A 22,297-nucleotide genomic window follows, 5' to 3' on the forward strand; every position below is an offset into this window, starting at 1 on the left:
TCTCTCAAACCATTTGGCCAAATTGGGTGGGGTTTTTTCCAACAAGTCAAATTTGACCTCATATTTCCAAATATGTAACCATCATGCATCAAAACATTACAAATCAAAATGGCCTTTTTGCACTTACATGAATTATTTTCAAGAGAAGGTGAAAAAGTGAAGTTTCAAATTAACCATTCCCAACCAATTCTACCATTTAAATATGTTCTGAAATGTTGTTTATGACTTGTTGGAAGGCCCATTTCGCAGTTTTTGCTCATACACCATGCACTTAGGCCAAAATGACAAAATTAGTAAAACTTACCATTCAAACTAATTGTGCTTAGCATTTCATTAGCCAACCTTAAACAACATATATATTCATTCTTTTCTGTCAATTGGAACCCTAGCAGCCACATTTGACAAACAAAATTTCCATTTCTCTCAAATCTCATTTCTTCATTTTTGAACTTTTGCTGGAAAAATCAAAGAGAGCTCGAGCTGGACTTGCTTGCTTCATCATTTACCAACTATTTGGCAGCTATTGCAAGTGGCATTTCTCCACTGTAACATCAATTTCCATTTCTGCTTCATCAAAGGTCATCAATGGCAGATTTCGATTTGAGCATTTTCAAGGGTTGTTGAGCCAAAGTCCTTCCCCCATCCATCTTCTAGAAGCTTGCTGTGCATCTGTTTTGAGCCAAAACCACTAAACAACAATTATATCACAGCTGCTCTTCATTTTTGGTAAGTTTTCGAGTTCCTTCATTTGCTAAACCAGGCCATGCTTATGATAGATCTTACTTTGCTGATTCTAATGAGCTTTACATCACATGAAATGGTTGTGTATTTTTGAAGATATGTTGATCTGAAGTTTGGTGTTCATATTTGTTTTTGCTCGAATCTTCCATGATAAGTTGATTTAGTGATTATGGTTGTTAGATTATGCATGTGTGATGTTTGCTGAGTCTAATGGTATATTCAATGTCCATTTCTGGGAAAAAATTTTGGCACGATTTTGGTTGGATGAAGATGATGTACTGTAGACGCATAAACCCTAAATCCATTTGCTGCCCAGAAAACTGTTCACGTGATTTGCATGTGTATGCCACTGTTTCATTGTCTGGACCAATCAAATTATTTCGTTTTCCTTCCCTACACGCACCGTTTTACTTAAAGTTCCACGAAATTACCACAATGCCACTGCCGGATTATTATTTTAATTAATTCAAATGATTTTGCAATTTTTATTTCATTTGGCATGGCTTACTTACAAAAATCATAAGTCAATCATGCTTTATCCAAATTTCATGAAAATTTTTGCATTATGCTCTGCTTGATCTCTACTTTTTTATCATGATTTTTCCAGAATTTTTGCATGGATAGATTTTAATTGGTGCTAGGGTTTTGTTCATGTGCTCATATTTTGTACCTTTTGCCAAAACCTTTGTGAAATGATGATGCATTATCCAATGGCCTTGAAATTATTTGTGCTTAAACTAGACACATCCATGGTGATTTTTATGTAGAGTTTATGAATTTATCTTATCTGGTTTGTGAGTTATGAATTTTTGAAGTAGGGTGTGACAATTTGTGTCACACCATTGATGTGCAACTTCATGATTTTCATTACCATGCTTCTTGACCTCAAATTGCTTTGAATATTTTGCATGAATGAACCTATGGATGTCTAGTTTACATGTGAATTTTCTTGGAATTATTTGTGGCATTTCCTATTTGTTTGGGATTTTCTCCCCTGTTTGACCAAAATGTTGACTTTTGTGATACATGTTCCCATTTCATTTGTGAAATTCTCATACTTTATTATATGGACATGAAATTTGGTATGTGATTACTAGACATCTTAAGCTTTGCCATGGTTTTAGTCCCATTCATTTCTCATATGCCATCCCTGATTTATGATTTTTTCAAGTTGATGTATGTTTGGTTGACTTCTTTGAGCATGTTCAAAATTGCTTTGCCTTTCTGATTTTCATTGACCACCTTCTACTTGTCCAAATGAGTTGAAATTTGACATTCTTACCATGCTATGGGTTGTGTTTGACCATGATTTATTTGAGAATTTTTGGAATTGTTTATAATTGGTTTTGAACTGAGTCTTGCTGTTGACTTCTATGAGCTTCCATATGCCATGCTTTGACTTCTTTTGCTTATAAAATGATGATGATGAATGATATGATTGTGGAACCAATTGGGTTTGTTTCTTGATTGTTTGAACATGATTTTGGATGCTTTCCACTTGCTGTTTTAACTTTTTCATTCCCTTTTGACCCTAGGCTTGCCCTAGTGGTCCTGTTACTCACATTTGAGCTCATTTTTTCAGGTTAACCAACAATTGTCCAATGAGACCAACATAAATTGGTTGTGTTAGCTTGTTTATCATGACTAATCCATTTGTTTTGTAGGTTGCTTGGCTCACATGCCTTGAGCCTTGTGCATTGCACATTTAGCTTGTTTGTGTTGACTGGTTGATATCCGTTTCCTTTTGCTTTAACTTTGAAGTTGTGTACTAATGTTGTCTGACTGGTTTCAGGTACTTTTAGTTGCTCAGTTCCTTGTGAACTTTTGCTTTGCTTTGCTTGATAAGCAATTTGCATTGAGGTATACCTTTCTATCTTCATGTAGTCTGGAAGACCTGGCCTGTTACTTGGCCAGGCAACTGTCTGAAGTCCTCCTTAAGAGGCAATGCTTGTGTATGTTTACAATTTGTCCTTGTATAGAGTCAAAGACCTCCTAAGTGAAGAGGCAATTGGCAGAACCCAAAGGATATGCAATCTATCCCCTGCCATTCTGTGTGTCATCTGCTTTGCTCACATCACTGTGTTGATGCATTGCAGATACAAACCCAAGATCTTGTACAATTGTACAGTTGAGTCAGTATCAAATGTGTAGAAGGGTTCCTACCTTCTGAACCCACACATTCTTGTCTTAAGCTCTCCCAGGCCAGGGATAAGAGCTGTGAAGTCTTATCTTCACTCACCTTTCATCTGCTTCACCTTAGCCCCTCAATGGCAAGGTTAAGAGCTAACACTACCCAGTTCCAATGGTTTGTTTGTTGAGGTTGATATGACCCCTCGACTAAAACCTAGCCTTGATGTTTGAGCCCCTTGTTGGTGTGTTTATTTCATGCTGTATGTGCTTGTGTGGTGTGATTGTATCCCCTAGGTTTGCTAGACTCCGCGTAGTCTCGTTTGCATGTCAATTAAGGTAGCACGGTTCCTTCGTATAGGACTTCCTTTCTTGCTTGAGCTTTCCTAAAACACAAACAAATATTATCCCCTCTTAAGGATACGTTAGCTCCTTCTACTACAGGTGAGTAAGTCTCCAAAGGTCGAGCATCAGGCAGATTGCGCAGTGACGTTGTCCACTTAAAAAACACAAACCAACGGGAATAGTTTAGCCGAACTACGGCAACTCTGATTCTCATGTCCAGATGAGATACGTAGGCACGAGATGCGATGTCTTGTCGAGTTTGACTAACAACTAACACTAATTCTTTTCTCTCGCCCTCGTTGCGATTGAGACCTCCCCTTTCTCTTGCCCTAGCTGCAATCGAGACCCTTGCTTCCTGTGCAAGTTAGGTTAGGTGTGGCTTGCTTCCTGTGCAAGTCATGTTTAGGATAGGATGGCTCCCTGTGCCAGTTAGCTAGAAACCTTAACTTAGGGACGACTTTGCATGACAACATCTAGGCTCGAGTCGTAGTCTCCCTAGTGTTGTGTCTCCCTCTGTTATCTGGTTAGGCTAGTCCTTTTTCCCTGCGTAGGGGAACTACGTCGCCCTGATTCTCATACCAGATGAGATACGTAGGCAGGAGATGAGCAGATCTCTCCGGGCGCCTTTTTTCTCTTTCCGCCCTTTTTCTTTTTCCACCTTTTGTCTTCAACCCTTCTGTGTGTGTTGTTGTGTGCTTGGAAGCTGATGTAAGTCCATCGAGTGGCATTCGGGTTCCAGTGTAGTTTTGTTTGGTTCAGATGCTGATGTAAGTCCAGCGATTGGCATTCAGGCTCCACGTTTGCCTTTGCCTGTGTTTGTTTGTGTGCGTGTCAGCCGAGCTACGAATGCTCTGATTCTCCTTCGTCCAAAGGAGATACGTATGCATAGGATGCGATGTCCTAGCGAGCATGTGTCGTTTCCCCAGTTCGAACTACTTCGACTCTGATGTCTATGCCTGATAGACTAAGTAGGCCCAGGATACGATATCCTGCCGAGTCAGTCTTGTCTATTTTCTTGTGTCTCTTTCAGCCAGTGTGTGTGTGTGAGCAGTGTTTTAGCAACCATTTTTCCTTCCTATTGTGCGTGGATCCCGTCGAGTACGACGGATGCGTAGGGGTGCTAATACCTTCCCTTCGCATAACCGACTCCCGATCCCATTCTCTTTGGTCGCGAGACCATGTTCTTTTCCAGGTTTACTCTGAGCGTTTCCTTTCCCTCTTTTGGGATAAATAACGCACGGTGGCGGCTCTGTTGTTCTTGTTTTCCCGTCGGTTTTTCGCGTAATGCGACACATATGAGTGGGTTGTCATGCCATTCGGCTTGAAAAATGCCGGAGCGACATATCAGAGGGTAATGAACTCAATGTTCCATGATTTTATTGAAGATTTCATGCAAGTATACATTGATGATATTGTGATAAAATCAAATGGTCGACTTACTCACGTCGAACATCTCCGAGAGGCCTTTTTAAGGATGAGGAAATATGGATTGAAAATGAATCCATTAAAGTGTGCTTTTTGTGTGCAGGCGGGTGATTTCCTTGGCTTTGTGGTGCATAAAAAAGGTATTGAAGTAAACCAAAGCAAAACAAAAGCCATTATGGACGTCAAGCCTCCGTCGACCAAAGAGGAACTGCAATCTTTGTTGGGAAAAATAAATTTTCTTAGAAGATTTATATCAAATTTAAGTGGTAAAACTAAAGCCTTTTCACCACTCCTTCGACTGAAGAATGAGGACTTTAAGTGGCAAGAAGAGCACCAAAAGGCTTTCGACAAAATTAAAGAGTATTTGACTAAGCCTCTAGTACTGGCCCCTCCTGTTAGGAATAGGCCAATGAGGTTGTATATTGCAGCTTCAGAATCGACTATAGGAAGTATGTTAGTCCAAGAGGATGAAAAATGTGTCGAAAGACCTGTGTATTACCTTAGTCGAATGCTTAATGATCCTGAAACTAGGTATAGTGATATAGAAAAACTATGTTTATGCCTATATTTTTCTTGTATGAAACTAAAGCAATATATTAAGCCTGTTGATGTGTATGTATCTTCTCACTTTGATATTATTAAGCACATGTTATCTAAACCAATTTTGCATAGTCGAATTGGTAAATGGGCTTTAGCGTTAACTGAGTATTCTCTAACGTACGTGCCTTTAAAAGTGATGAAAGGGCAAGTGGTGGAAGATTTCCTTGTCGACCATTCAATGGTCGAAATGGCGCAAAATTACATAGACATAGTGCCATGGAGACTATACTTCGACGATTCAAGGCATAAGAACGGATCTGGGATAGGGGGAGTCGTAATTTCTCCCGATGGAATTCCAGCAGAGTTCAAATACAGAATTGAAGGAGTATGCACAAATAATGAAGCAGAATATGAATTGTTGATTATAGGACTCGAACCTCTGTTAGAATTGGGGGCAATGAATGTCGAAATTATGGGAGACTCTGAGTTAGTAACTAAGCAGGTATCAAAAGAATACAGGTGTGTTAAATAAAATTTAATCATGTATTTTGTGGTTACCATCAGATTACTCAAGAGGTTTGAGCAAGTAAGCCTCCAGCATATACCAAGGAAAGAGAACCAGAGAGAAAACGATTTGGTGCAGGAAGCTTCAGGGTACAAAGCGTCAAAAGACTAGGATGAAGAAGAGGTCCAAGTAAGAGAGAAGGTACGAGCGACATTGTTATCACCATCAGATTTGTCGATTATAAAGTTGGGAGCTGTACATAAATATCATTTTGAAATTCTGGCCGTCGACGACGAGGGAGAAAGTGATTGGCGTAAACCGCTAGTCGATTATTTACGTAATCCTATAGGGTCGACAGATCGAAAGGTAAAATATAGGGCCCTTAGCTACGTCCTGGTGAATGATGAATTGTTCAAAAAGACAGTTAAAGGAGTTATACTAAAATGCCTAGGAGAAAGCGAGGCATATGTGGTTGTGTCTAGTGTACATAGTGGAGTGTGTGGGGCGCATCAAGCGGGACTGAAGATGAAATGGCTTTTGATGCGCTCAGGAGTTTATTGGCCTTCAATGTTGAAAGATTGCATTGAATTTGCTAAAAGCTGTCAGAAATGCCAATTGCATGGGGGTATACAACATATGCCTGCAAGCGAGTTGCATACAATTGTGAAGCCCTGGCCTTTCCGAGGGTGGGCATTGGATGTGATTGGAGAAATAAAACCAGCTTCGTCGAAACAACAAAGGTATGTGTTGGTCGGTATCGACTATTTCACAAAATGGGTCGAAGCCGTAGCATTGACAAATGTAGATCAAGAGGCTGTGATAGACTTTGTCCAAAGCCACATCATCTGCAGATTTGGTATCCCAGAAACAATTACAATCGACCAAGGGTCAGTCTTTACTGGTCGAAGAGTGCAAGATTTTGCAAAAGAAATGGGAATCAAACTATTAACTTCTACCCCATATTACGCACAGGCAAATGGCCAAGTCGAAGCGGCCAATAAGGTGATCATCAGCCTAATAAAGAAACATGTAGGCAAGAAGCCAAGGAATTGGCATAAGACGTTAGATCAAGCTTTATGGGCATGTCGAACGTCGCCAAAAGAAGCAACCAGAACAACTCCATTTCGACTGGTATATGGGCACGATGCAGTGTTACCAGTAGAGATTCAGGTTAATGCAGTCAGAACCCAAAGGCAATATGAAATACCTTCTGAAGATTATTGGAGCATGATGGCAGACGAATTGGTCGATTTAGATGAGGAGAGAATGTTAGCCCTGGAGTCACTACAAAGGCATAAAGAAAAAGTCGTCAGAGCCTACAATAAGAAGGTGAAAGGAAAAATGTCCGTTGTCGACGATTTAGTTTGGAGAGTGATCTTGCCTATGGATAGAAATGATAGAGTTTTGGGTAAATGGTCCCCAAATTGGGAAGGATCGTTTAAGGTTTTGCAGGTTTTCTCTAATAACACCTACGAGGTCAAAGAGTTGGCACCAGATAGGAGAATCTTGAATGGAAAATACTTAAAAAAGTATAGGCCTCTCCTTCAAGAGGTCAAGATTTTGATAGACTAAATGGTTGTCGAATAAACTAAGTTGGAGAAAACTATGTTTGAAACCAGCTATAAAGGCACAAAAAATTAAATGTACACAGTGCTAAAAAATAAAATAATGACATAAAAATTGGCAAAAAGGCCATTGTTCAAATATTAATTAAAAATAAAATCGGTCAAAGTTGGCCGAATCTAGATCGAAAGGATTGAAGCTCAAAGTTGTAGTGGAGAGACGTAGGTTCCAAGGTGTCAGCCTGGACTTTAAGTTGTTCAAGCTTCTTTTCAACGTTGGAAAGTTCTTCAGCTATAGCCAAGGCGTCGTTGGTGGTTTGCTCCACAGTGTCTTCGACAGGCTTTATGGCCTTGTCGACAATACACGACTCCTCCTCAATAATTGACTCCAACTCACTGTCCAAAGCAGCAATTTGACGTCGAAGGTCGTCAATTTGCTGGCGTATCTCAACAGCCCTTGTTTGTTTAGAGGTCAATTCCTTTTTCTTCTCCTCAATCGTCCCTAGCAATTTGGTGACCTCTGCGTCGACATTCATCACCAACTCCCATTTCTCCTTCACAAAGGCCTCAGTAGTTACAATCTGGCGTTCATTTTCCCTAACGTTGTCGAGATGACGCAACATGGGAACCAGAAGTTTTTCTAAAGCGGCCATTGCACCTTTAGCATACTCTGAAAGCTGAAGTTCTTTGAGTTGGGCAAGCACATGCAAAATTTCTGGACCGACAGCAGGCTCACTCATAAGCACGTGGGGGAGATCTGGATTCAAGGCGTGAAAACGAACCTTGTGCATTAGAGCTTTGATTTTCGTCACCTCAGAACCCATCTTACCAGAATGGTGAAGCTGCTCAGAATCAGAAGAAACATCACGTGATCTTACTAGGCTACGAAGCCTAGCAATTGCTTCTAGAGTAGAAGGCTTTATTGCCAGCCCCTGGGAAGATGAAGGAGAAGTAGTTGATATAGGAGTAGTTTGAGAAGGTTGGTTTTTTGTAATGCCGACATCCCCTGGTCCCCTTGAATCCTGCAAACGCAAGGAAGCTGAAGAAAGACTATAGTCAGAACTAGTCGAACTGGAATCCGTGTGCGTTGCAGGGCTAATGACTGAATCAGAGTCACTATCACTAATCTGGATAGGGAAGCCAATGAACTCACCAGCAGTGTCAACAGAGGGTGCTTGGTGAGTTGGGGAAGAAGCCGACGACGAGGGAGTATAGTCGGCAACAGGGTGAGATGGCTCACCAAAACATCAGCCTGTTGTAAGAGAAAAAGATGTTTGTAAGAAAAGTCCAGTAATTCAAGGGAAAAGATAGTAAAACAAGTGATTACCTGTGTCGGTGTAGGGGGAACGACATCTGGATTTTCTTCCCCCAAGACAGCAGCAGCGGGGGTGCTGGTCGACTGCGAAGCCCCCACAGCTGGATCAGGGACTTTATTAAGGATAGACATGTCGACCACAATAGTGTCGGCGTCTAGAGAAGGAGCCTATGGAGTGAGCACTTTGTGGTGTTTCTTTTTCTTAGCCTCACCACTCCTAGAGGGAGAATCATGCTTCTTCCTTTTATGGACCTGATGACATTTGGATTTGTGGGAGTGTTAAGAAGATGGCTAAGTCGGTTGGGGAGTCGGCTGAAGACATGAAGAGAGGTTATAAGCAAATATTCTAGTCAGAAGATCAGACAAGCCGACAAGAAATACCTCAGATCCTGTGGCAGCAGAGCGTTTATGTTTTTTGGATTTCTTGGAGTGAGAAGAGACAGTTGGGTCTGTCGAACGTGGTTGACCCTACATATAAGTAAGAAGTTAGAGACCGCGTATTGTTTTCCTTAGAGAAATCACAAGGTTGAGTGAGATTGCTTCATATAGGTGCATACTAAAGAACTGAGTTTTTTCAAAACTTGGGCATTAGGCCGCTCATCATCATCAGAGGACTTCTCAGGAGCAGCCTGCAAGAAGGGAAATGACAGTTAAGAATGAATACCAAAATAAAAGAAAATGGCAAATCAGCTAGAGGTAAACCTGAGTCTCTTGTGTGGAAAGGATAAGTTCATTGGCAGAAACGTGATCCACAGGGTCTATGGGGATTGCTGTAAAGAAACATAGAAAATCAAGTAAGCGATAAAATCCAAATAAAAAGAGGTGTTAGCTTTCTAGAAAAGTGTTATCAATTTGTGTGGAATCGAGCACTCTAACATATTGGGGATCAATATGAAGTGGCCCTGGGTAAAAGGGCAGATAATTCTTCGTCGGTACCACTATGTCGGCCTTTTTCTTATAAGCATTTTGTATGTCTGAAAAGGGACAATAATACCAATCTGGAATCGAATTGCCAAAGGCCAAAGACAATGGGCTAGATGGCAAAGGAGGGAATTTGATGTTTCCAAAATGAAGGGCGTAAAAATACTTGTCTTTCGCGTAACCAGGGATTTTAAGTTTTGGGAGCCTGTCGGTTACCTTCTCCTTTAATTCGGACGCGGCCTCAGAGATGGTCCGACGAAGATTATCATGTCGATACACAACTTGGAAATAGTTCTGAAAATTGCAAATTTGTTTTGCATGGAGAGCCTTACACTTGGTCGATTTCGCCTGCAAATAAACAAGAGCCTGAGTTAGTTCAGATAATTTGGCCTCATGAGCGCCAATGTAAACAGCAAGATACGACTTCCACCAATCGTCAAACTCTTTGGTGCAGAAGATGGATGGTTGAAAGGAGATGGAATGGAGCTTTGGTAGGTTTTCCCAAAGGGTCTCAAGATCTTCTTGGATCATACTCCAGGGCTGATCACAGAGGATATTTGTGAGTATGTCGAGAGAAGAATACAAGGATTTGGGAATAAATTGACAAAGGCCAAATTGTCTGGCTACCAAGTTGGGTTGGTAAGCAACTAGGCCAGGGTTGGTGCTGGAGGTTACAACCGACAGAAATTGGGGGACCAGGAAACGTCTCTAGATGAAAAAGGTTTCAGTCTTATGCTCATCTTCAGTCGAGGGAAAAGCCTCGGTGAACCAGTCAGGACCTTCAGTTCAACGGCTGAAAGGAGCCATAGAAGGGTGAAAGTCGGCACGGGTCAGCATGATGGTAAACAAGAGGCGAAACACCTTGACGTCAGGAAAAGCTTTGTCGAGGGGCGTCAAAGGGATCAGGCGCTTCCAAAAAAGGTGCCGTTCTTCTAGGGGAAACGCAACCCTTCTCATCCCATAGGGTGCTATGTCTTTAGAAAAAGTGGCATTGAGCCACAGTTGTAAGAACCAAAAAGGTCCGTGGACCAAAACATTTTTCTTCTTTGAGTTCTCAGGGTCAAAGAGTTTGATTTGACAGACAACTTCAGACAGAGATTCATAAAGAGAGGCCAGGATTAATTGGCCCAGAGAGATGTCATGCTCTTGGTGCAGCTGGGTTGCCAAAAGAGAAAAATGTTTGGCTATCTGCATAGATCTAGAGCAGAAAATAAAACGAGACACCCAAAGAGTCAGGAAGGCCACGTGTTCTTCAGTGGTTACAAGGCCTGAAGAGGTGGCATGGTGATCAATAAAATTGTTGTATGTCGGCTTGCGAGAGTCACCAACGTTAAACCGCAGAGAGATTGGTGTTACGACTTCACAGTCGAAGACTTCAACAGTCGGTTTTAAGCCGGTGATGGCAGCAATATCCAAGAGTGTCGGCGTAATCATGCCACACTTGGTATGGAAAGAATTGGTCGAACTATCCCAAAATTGGAGGGCAGCCAGTAACATGCCACAAGATTGAGGAGGGCCACAACGGGCAATCTGCAGAAGGGTATAGATACCTGTCCGTTTCCAATGGTTGATTTTCTTTGTTTCTAAGCGATCCATCCAGGCGCAAAACTTAGGGCAGTTCTTGGGAGGGACAGTCCTAAAATTCCTGTCAACATAACGAAGGGAAAAATGTTTTTGGGAAGAAACCAAAGGTTCAGAGACATGACTGGTGGGGAAAAAGGAATTTGTTTTGGTTATCTCAAGACGACGATTTTCTGGAAGTGGACCTAAGAACGCTAAAGGTTTGTCAGCCAGGGAGAAAGGGATTAATACCCGAGAACGCCAGATTTTTGCTTTCTCTTCAGCAAATGGAGGTTCAGGAACATACTCCTTGCCATCAATGGTGAGCGGTTGTGTGAGCTTCGCAGCGGAGGGAAATGTTTTGCTTTTGCTTGAGCTAGCCATGGAAGAAGGTGAAGGTTTGGAGAAGAGAGTTTTTGTTTACTAAAACAGAATGCAGGTTGTTTCGTCTACTGAAGCAAAGGGAGAAAAAAAGGAAAGAAGAAGAAGAAACAAGGGTTTTATAAGGGTTAACCCTAAGAAAAGGAAGAGTGAATGTTTGATTTTCTTTTTCGACACGTGTACCCATGTTCCCACGTCTGCAGACACGTGGAGGTGAAAAGGCAGTTATGGTGATAAACATGTTTCCGTCATAAAGACGTGAAGTGATGGAGACATGATTTTGTGCGTCTGAGGAAAAAGGGAGATGGTTGTCATGATTAGATGACGTCAGCAGCGTGGGACAAACAGGTGTACCATTAAGTAGAAGTGGAAGCGGTCAAGAACAAGTCGACATCTCAAAGATGTCATTATCTCACAAAAAATCGACATTCAAAAATGGCATCTCTATGGGGCATTTTGTTACCACAAGAAATCTGTAAGGCATGTTGAAGGCGTAATCAATGAAAGCGTCTTATGAATTTAAGGTTTATACCCCACCAAGGGGTGGTTTGAAAGAAATATGTGCCTAGGATAAGCAAGAGCTGAGAAAAATATAAGTCACTAGGAGATGAAACCGACAGAAGAATCATGTTTGGTCGAAACCCATTATGTCGGCTGAAATGAAGATGGGGACTTAAGGAATTTTTGGTTGTGTCAAACACATAGGAGATAGGGTCGACCTAAATACCTGGGCGGGAGAAGTTTGAAATTGAAGATGCCTAGCAGTTACAAGGAGAATAAGCGCCAGAACATGGAGCAGTTTGCAGAATGTGTATGGAGCAGTTTGTAGATCGTGTGGCACGACGTCTGTTATTTTTTAGAAGTTTTTGCCTGTAGGCAGTTTCTTTAGTTTACTATAAATAGGATATCCCACGAGGGGCTCGAGGTGTTCACTTTGTACCAAATCACTTGTAAAAAACTTCTCATTCCCAGCGCGAGGAAGCAAAGGTTTTTTAGAGTGTTGTGTATGTGAATCACCACATTTATTTCAATGCAACTTCCTTATTTTTCAATTGTTCCCGTTGAACACTTTATTTTAATTTCATTTACTTTTGAGTTATCACTTTACATTGTCGTCTACGCTGTCGACACTGATTCTATTACGATAATAGAATTCACCAAAAGCGTGTTTGTCGTGTACGTCTTTTGAATGTTGTAGTGTTGTCGGTCACGAGTCACCCATAAGCTACATCATCATTATCATTTCGTGTGGAAAAAAACTGTGCTTGTTCAACACTTTGTTAGGAGCCGTTTCTCACAAAGTTAATTATCTGTCGAATTGAATAAGTCACACTGTTACACTAGCACATGTCTTAGGATCAACTGGTCGATCCTGCAAGTAACCCTTAGTTTTAAGGCCTAGGGAGGACCAGCGGTTGTTTACCAATTTCCACAGTAAACATTGGGTTGATCCTATACAAAAGTTCAAGGTTGTTGGGGTGATCCTATGCAAAATCTCAAGACTATTTTGTAAGGTTGTTAGGTTGATTCTATGCAAAAGCTCAAGATTGTTTTAGTGAAAAATTAAATGGCAAAGAGGGAGCTTTTTGATCGCTGGTAGTGTTTCTTTTGAAATAAATTAAATGGTGTTTTTGGGGCGTTTTAGCTGCCATAAATATTTTTTCCAAAAATAAATATAAAAATTAATTACGTTTTAAGGCTTTAGGCCGCATGTAAAGCCATATTGGTGTTTGCCTGAGGCGTTTGGTCATTGATAACATTTGCATCGACTATTTTTCCAACAAAAAAAATCTATTGAAAATGGGGGATTTTGGCTATCTCAAATGTGAGATTATCTTGTAGTGTATAAATAGTTCCCAAATAAAGTGATTTTTAATAGTATTATTATACCACTTACCGACTTGTTTTGCGATAAACCATGATAAAACCCTCAAGTTATTGTATATGTAAGACTATTTAGGTTTTAGTTATTAAAATAGATCTCTTACCTATTTCCACATTGTTTGCGAGAAAATACACAAAGAACGAACAAATATCAAAGACCAATTAATCTGAATATTGCGGGAAAGTCACTAGGAGAAAACATCAATGTCCTAATTAGTGAAGCAGGGGAGTTTAAAGATTTTCATAGCAATAAATCTCAAAATGTGATTCATTAACAGATATTCCCAGAGGTTCTATAAGATAAAATTTATGAGGTGAGTAAGGTAACTTACATAGAGAACGAAGGTGGTTTTAGTGATCCACTTGGATGAGTTCACAAAGCCTTCACACTGAAGAAAGTTTGATTGCAAGGCAAAATGTCACTTATCATACTCTATTAATGGATCAAAATAGTTCATAATTAGACATCATATTTTAGAAAGAGAAAATCACATTGAAGGAAGGAAAGTAAGGTTCTTGGAAAATGAAAATAAAAACTCAAAATTTTATAGATAAAGACAAAACTACATCATATCTGACACACCCTCGAATAAAATTATGTAGTCTAAAATACAAAGGAGAATATGATTGATGGATAAATTGACATCATCACAGTTTCTAGTTAAGATGAGGATTGTTGAAGTATGTTTTAAAATCTTACGTGATGACAAGAAAAAAAAACATATTTCGAGATTACAAAAATCAAAAGTTGTAAATCCAAAGTGAGGCTAACGATTGAGTTGGGACGACGTAGCAATGCAGAGTAAGGTTGATGGTGGATCTAGGGCAAAGTGAGGTTGACAGTGGATCCAGCGTGGCAGGATATTGACAACGCGCATGACAATGGGTCTGAATTTGGCGAGCAGTTCGGTTCGTCAGAGTTCAAGACCGGTTTTCTCGATTTGCGATTGCTCGATTATGAGTTATCTTTTTGCCTTATTATGGATCCGTTGAATTTTAGAAATTTTAATCATGTATCTCTTGCATGTTTGCTATCAGAACCTTCAGAACTTCAGAGTCGAAGATGGAGAGAAGGCTTTGAGAGTTTAGAAAATCCTTGAAGATATTTTAGGAAAATTGAGAAACACTTCTAAACATATTAAATTTATGTGATTCATATATAGAGTTAAAGAGATTGAAAAGTTGAATAAAAAATAAAATTTATTTTTTGAAATTTAGATAACATCTTTTATAATTTATTTGTAATCATTTATAATAGTCTTTTGTAACAAAGTATATAATGAACTCCGAATAAAATAAAATTTAAGAGATTAACAATTTGTTGGCTGGTGGGTAGACTATTAAAAAACCTTAACTTCTTTCAATTAAGAGTTAAAATACAATGTCAAATCAACCTCAAAAGGTATATAATCTCAACTTACCATCTCAACCATGTCAATCTAAAATAATCATTTGAATATTATTATAGTATCTAAAAGCAATGAAAAGATAGTAGACCAAACTATACAATGTCACCATTCAATGAATAACTTTTCAAATTTGTCAAAAAGAAACAACCTAAATAAACTACTAAACAAAAGATAAACGACAACCCAAAATTATTGATGGATCCATAAACAATCAATGACAAAAACACAAATATTAATAATCATAACAAAAATAATTAGGTAAAAAGGCTTCATTGTCATTTCCAATTTCTTTCATCTACACAATTACTACCCAAACATATTTTTCTCATAAAAGTATACAAATGGTTGATAGAAAAGGAACAATTTCATATTCTAGTTTTCCCTTGTTTTCCTCTTTTATGTCTCCCATACAATGTTACATTCTCTCTTTTGAAAGTTACATCATCTTGGAAACAAGGAATGTAACATTTTAATCTTCAAATATTCTCAAATTCCCTCTTCTTCTTTTTTGAGACTTGGAATGACAATTTCTGTTGTTGAAAAACTAGTTAGTAGTGACACTTTTCAAATAAAATATTTATTAAAAAAATATTCCTCCTTGTGATAACAGAATACTCCACTTGTAATCATCTCCATCCATGTTTACTATCTTCCAACTCCAAACTATGAATATGTATTTTTCTTTTTTTTTTTACAAACCAAGGAGAATGTAGTAGAGTAGAGTAATTGGAAGAGCTATCAACATCCCAAATATAACCCTACAATTCAATTCATTAAAAAAATTAGTCAACTTCATTTGTAGTAAGTATGATTTATAAGCTTAATATCAAAATATATTAAAAATTATGTTTAATTTCTTACGCAGTACTAAGAATGGCAGGATGAACATTATATTCTTTTGCAAACACAAACGGAACAATCCCTTGTGGAAGTGCGGCCTATTTTCAATCAAAACAATAATTAATTACTGTAAGTTAATAATCGCAAAATTTGAGATATGAGTTTAAAATCAAAACTATTAAAAAAATTATTTTTTACCAAAATTTATTAATAAGTAAAAAAAAAAGATAACTAACCTGAACAATTGCTACATGAAGGAGGGTACCACGGAGGCCGACAGCGATAGAAGCAGCTGCCATAACTGCCGGACCAGTGAGAAATCTAATAGCCATGGCAAATGAGGCAACCGAATTTCCACATGCAATTATCTTAGGTTGAAGAGCCATAAATAAACCTAAATCAAATAAATAAATAAGATATCACCAAATCAAACTTTGATAAAACTTTTACATCAAATAATATATATTTGAAATATATATGTACAAAAAAGAATAATCAATTTCATATAGATGAGTTGAGTCTAATCCACAATTTAAAAATGGTATAAGAATATCGCTATCAAATTAAACATCATTTACTTCAATGCATTATCTTAAAGAACATTGATAGTGAGACAGGGTGTAATAGTACTATTTGAAATGAAAGAACAAATTTGTTTGAAAAGAAAAGAAAAGATATAGGTGTTGATGATTCTATTATTTCAACCACTATGGTTAATTAGGGTGGCAGTCACCACCAACATTGTCAATTGTGTCTGAAGAACAAGGTAACCTAGTTTGAAATTGGGTCCCATATGTCGGAGACAAACATCACCAATATAATGGATGGCTATCACTTGTTTACATGCTTTGCCCCCAAATCCATGCTTCATACCTACTCACCCATATTCAATCATGTGGGATTGCTCTATTCTTTTTACTTTACTACTTTTTATTTATTTATAATTATCAACGTATAAAGTTTACAAAAAGATGTAACTTTTTATAACTATATCAACTAAATTAATGATATTTATATGAATAAAAGAATAAATTGTTAAAGAATTTGGATAAATGAGTTTTGTATCACTGACCTAAGCTAAACATAGCCATTCCAAGCCCAGCATCAGAGAGTATGGAAATTGATTTCTCTACTATTTTAGGCATATGAACACCCCACCTGTAAATAACCAATCAAAATAATTGTAACTGATTTATTACAATAATAAAAAATGAGAAGGAAAAAATAATAAATTAACAATTAAATTATTCGATTTTTTTATAATATTTACCTAAATGCAACAAGGGACCAAATGAGACCAATAAGACTTGAATAAGTGTTGGGATTTCGGATAAGTTTTCTCCAAACCATAATGAGTATGAGACGAGTCATGACACTCGCCGGAGGCATGAGTTTTCCGACACCGGAATCGGCCACTCCGGTGGCTTTAGGGTGGATCTCTGGTGTTGCATTGGAGCTCAGTTTGTTAGACCCATTGAGCCCTTCTCCAACTTGTTCTTCCCCCTTCACTCCAATGAACTTGAAATCTTCTTCCCCACCAACTTCCCCTAAAAATTCATCATTATTAAACAACATTTATTCACAAAATTGAAAAAACTTTAAGTAATCATATTAATATCTTTAACAAGAAGTAATTAAACTGCATAAATTTTTTTATCAAAATTTAGTGCAATAAAATACTAATCATTCATTATGCTCATATGAACTACTTCAGTTCATAGTTATGCAGATACATTCAAACTGTTACCTTTGTTATTGATTTCACCATTTTGATTATGTTCATCAGCAACCACCATTCTGATCTCTTTAGCACCCTCTTCTGATTGTTCCGAATTTCGGAAGGCGTTGAGACCGGCACTTTCCGACACCGGCGAAGCACTTGAGCTCCACACAAACATGTGCAATTCCTTAGCATCCTGAGAGCCCTTTGTCTGCAATGAAACCTGTTGCTGTTGTGGCTGCTGCATCAAATTTTGATTCTTCACAGTTTTCGCAGTAGAAGAGAATTCAGGATTCGGCGCAGGATACGAAGCAGGCACGGTCTGCGCCGGATAAAACCCGAATCTAGGCGAAGTTGCGCCGTTTTCTTCGAAATTCGAAGGTCTAGGAGTGGGTCCTCTAGAAGACTGAACAGAATAGAGATCAGTAGTACCAAAATTGGAATGTCTGGGTTGATAACCCATCATGGAGTAAAACTCGGCGTGGTTGAAATTAGACCCTCTTGGCGTGGAGCTGAGACTATAAATCTCAGCTCCAGTCAAATTCGACGGTCGCGGAGTAGTCATCATAAACGACCTCCGCGACGCGTTAGATTTTCTCACAGTAACATGTAACTTCCCATCATCACCAACAGAAGCATCCGTTTCAAGAAAATCTCTTCCGTCGAGCGAAACAACGTCCGAATCAACTTTAAACGAAACGATCGAAGCCGCGGTTTCAGGAAACTGTTCCATGATTAAAAGCTTAGCACCACGGTACTCAAAAAGAAAGAGCAAAAGAGTGTACCAAATGATACACTGAAGAACCACAACTTGAACCATTAAGGTTCCTGAATAATCACCATACATAGCAATTAGAAGAGGAATTCCCATAACCAAAGTGTTTGGAAGCGTGGACAAGGAGAAAATGGTTATCATCCATTCTAAATTGCCGTTTTTAGTGAACTTAGTCCATAACGAAAGCGCGAAAAGCATGATGATTTTTTGCAGTGTGTCTGCCGCTATGAATCTGAAGTTCATTTGGTATGGATTGTTGGATGAGATGAAATGGAAAGAGAGGAGAGGGACGGCGAAAACCGCGACGAAACGGTTTATGCCGGAGCATTGATCGGGTGAGAAAATCTTCCACCAACGGACAGAACCGTAGGCTAAGATCATAGCAACATATAATGGAACGACTGCTGTTAAGACAGTGTATAGATCTTTGAATGTAATCATTTTTGGTAGTGAAGGTTGAGTGGCATGTGAGAAAGAGGAGTTAATGGAAGAAAACGGTTATAGTTAGTTAAGTAGGAGTAGGAAGGAGATGTGTTTCAGTGATTGTCTGGTGGGTACTGTACTTGTAGGAGTACTGGCTTGTGAGATTAGGATGAGGTTTGGAAAGAGAAGGTGTCAGAGAAAGTGAGAGTGAGTTTTGTAATTCTAGAGTACAAATGTGTGACTTGCATAGTGTGTGTAGGGTATATATAACCACATTCAAGAATTGATATCTCATGTATTTTGTTAACATTTTTGTTCTTGTTAAATTGATATATATCTATAAGAGAAGTTTTTGAGCTTAATGAGATGATAAGACAAGTTTTTGAGTTTAGATTTAAGTTTGGATACATAATAGTATTAAATTTGTTGATATATCTTTAAATGTAATTATGAGTTATGAATTTAAATACAATCTTAAACTAATGCAGTTGTATGAAGACTTTTGAAGTAATTTAATCATACAAATTGTGAATTTTGATAAGTTAGGAAAGAATCATAGGGTTTTAAACAAATGAATATGGATGAAGGGACTTATAATTGAAACAATAAAAAATTTGAGGGCAAAATATTTTATATGAAAATTAAAGGAATCAAGATTAAACAAAATGCATGGATTAAAATTATAATCATCACCGTCTTTGAGCGTGCAAGATAGATTATTATATAAAATCTAAAATTTAACTGTGATTCAATTATATATCATAAAATGTCTGACGCAGTTAAATTATGGTTAAATAAAATCTCTATTAATTTATTATTGTTAAATTTACGACTAAGTGATAATTATGTTTGGTGGTTATTTTTTTTTGACATTCTTTATATTTTGATATATGTAATAATATAAGTAGTTATGAGTTTACTCTGAATGATTTTATACATTTATTGTACTTTGGATGGATAATACAAGTGTTTAACTTTTTGACTTAAAATTAATGTAAAATTAAGTGTAGGTTATAATAGGTTAGTTTGGTGAAGAGAAATAAGAGGGGACCATGGAAAGTGATCCCATGAGGTTGGGCCCAGGGTAACCGTGTGAATAGGGTTAGGATGTGACCACATGCTATGGTTATGTTAACCTACATTGGTTAAGATGCATGGAAAAGGTTGCAATGTATGTATGGGGCCAGTTTGGAAATTGGGATTGGAGAACCTCTTGCTTCTTCTTTCTCTTTCAAGTTTTAGCACCTTTTCAGTACAAAAAAGTCCCTTTTTTCGGGACTTTTTTAATTTAAATTGAAAAGTGGGATGGGAATATGCAAATAATTCTTTTGAGTTACGAGATTGATTTATATTGAAAATACTAAAATGAACTATTGATTATGTCTAATAGAATAGTCTAATTTTACTTATTTTTGAATTGAAAATAAAATAAGATTAAGGTAATTCTTAAGAATTCTACTTTATATATATCTCATTATTTTAAGAGTTGGTTTTTAACTCTTATAAGTGAGTCATGAGATGTATGTTAATAGTTTTACACTATATGAGACATATATTTAAAAGTGATTACAATTATTTTGTATGCTGATTTTTTAAGGTTGAATTATGTTGAATTCAAATTTTTAAGATGGTAAAAAAATTTGTCTAAAAATTATGTACTACTCACTATTAGACTATTATTACCGTACTCACTATTAGACTAATGTTATCGAATCATTCTGTCTACAGTCTAGATGTGTAGACACAAAGTTTTAACAAATATTTATAAGTGAGTCAAACACTATCTTACAAATCAAATTTTTAAAGATGAGTTAGGTCAAATGTAAAAATTTAATATGATATCAAAACTTATCTATTCGAATCATCCACCATTTATATTGACATATAAAGTTTAATTATGTTATGCGTGAGATGGTGCATTAGAAAGGATTCAAATCTCACGTAGATTAAATGTGATGCTTAGTTAGAATTTATAAAGAGTGACACACATAATCTTATAATACGGTTTTATAAGACTGAATTAGATCCAATACAATATTTTGAAATGAGTATGATGATTGTATGTTGGAAGTATAACATTTGATTAATATGAGTAGGTTTATAAGTGAAGACAATTATCATTTTATAAGTCAGATTTTGTAAAGTCATATTCTAATATTTTATTAGATCCTATTAAGACTCTCATATTTAGGGGTGACAATAGGTTAGGTTGAGTTATGTTTTACCAAGTCTAAGAATGACCTATTAAACATTCAAAGCTTAAGTCTGACTTATAATTTGTTAAAAGTTTATTTTTAGGCTTGAGTCTGCCTTTTTTGATGACTTGGTTAATCTATTAGTCTATTTAAAAATTCATTTCATTTCAACATAGGTAAAATCAATTCAACTAATGTTTAAATAGACTAACAAATTAAAAGAATAATAAGACTAAATGTTTGTTTATATTGACTTATACGAGTTTACCTAGTAGCATAAGTGAATTTACCTAGTAGCATAAGTTTTGTGAGACTATTTATTTTTGAGTAATTACAAAAACAATTTATGACATTATTCATAAGATTTTTTTCAACTTATTTTCATAAGTTCTTTAAGATAACTTAACTTTATTTTTGTATTCTAATTTAAAATACAATATATAATATAATATTAATAAATTTATTCATACTTATTTAAATAAGATGGTTTGATAGATTTAAAAGGCTTTTTTACGATATATGACTTATGACTTAGTCTTTTTTAATTAAATAGATTTTTTAAAAATTCTAATTTTTTAAATTTAAAACAAATTTGGTCTACCTTAAACCTAGGTTGACTAAGTAGTAAGTCACACTTAATTGGTCTAGTCTATTCTCACATTTACTTATATTTAATTATATATGATTTAAAATTGTGTTTTCACACATAGAATATATTTTTTTATGAGTCGATTAGGTTATGGTTGAGTTAGACAATATCTAAATTCTACTAGTAATTAATTCAATATAAATAAAATTATTTGTGCTAAATTTGTATTCCATATGTACCTTAATTTTATTTTAAAAATTCTTCTTTTTCTATATAAACTATGTTACTTTTCAATCTTATTTTTAAAATGTAGGATTATATTAGTATGCTCCAACATACCATTAAAACATATCATTTATAATATTTATCGAGATGAAAATATGATACATTGTCCAAAAATAACGTATAGTCTAACTTACATTGAATTAGCGTTAATATTTTGTTATATGAACTTGTTGACTTGTCGTTCAACATATTAAATATTTTTAAGATATTACTTATGTTCTTACTCTAGTGAATTGTCAAGTGTTTAATGGTTGTATTAAATTCAAGGATAAAAAAGTAATCCAGGTCTCCTAAGCCAAACATATTAAATTTAATGCTTATGATGAATTTGAGGTTCTCAATCTCATTGTGATTTCTTCTTGTGATGACTATATCATTTTCATATAGACACATTATGTTGAGATTGTCTTGATTCAGTCTTTTCACATAAATTTCATGTTCAAGTGTAAATTGTAATGCCAATATGCTTTATGAGCTCGTCGATCCTCTTGTCCTAGGCTTGGAGATTGTTTCATTCCATAGAATATCATGTTAAGTTTCATGACCTTATTTTCTTCACCTTTTGTAATGATTCCCTAAGGTTGTTCAAGATAAACTTCCTCCTCGAGAAAACTATTAAGAAATACATACTTGACGTCTAGCTGAACAAAACTTCATTGCAAAAAGTTAGTCACAACTACTACTTATCTGATTGTCTAAATTTTTGCAACTAGTGCAAAACTTATGTGAAGTCGAGACCATGCTTTTGTAATAAT

At 36.8% G+C, this 22,297-nt stretch overlaps 1 protein-coding gene across 1 annotated transcript; it reads right to left on the bottom strand.

The window, feature by feature from the left end:
- Positions 1–14,969: 14,969 nt before the first annotated feature.
- LOC127092755 (auxin efflux carrier component 3) lies at positions 14,970–18,727 on the bottom strand. The gene is made up of 6 exons (XM_051031643.1): positions 17,303–18,727; positions 16,826–17,102; positions 16,628–16,713; positions 15,792–15,949; positions 15,577–15,653; positions 14,970–15,473 (listed from the first exon to the last, which is right to left on the bottom strand). Exons 1-6 carry the CDS (start codon positions 18,489–18,491, stop codon positions 15,407–15,409), a joined length of 1,854 nt encoding a protein of 617 aa, XP_050887600.1. The 5' UTR covers positions 18,492–18,727; the 3' UTR covers positions 14,970–15,406.
- Positions 18,728–22,297: the final 3,570 nt, after the last annotated feature.

The sequence above is a fragment of the Lathyrus oleraceus genome, chromosome 6 (assembly GCF_024323335.1).
Source record: "Lathyrus oleraceus cultivar Zhongwan6 chromosome 6, CAAS_Psat_ZW6_1.0, whole genome shotgun sequence".
Lineage (NCBI taxonomy): Eukaryota > Viridiplantae > Streptophyta > Magnoliopsida > Fabales > Fabaceae > Lathyrus > Lathyrus oleraceus.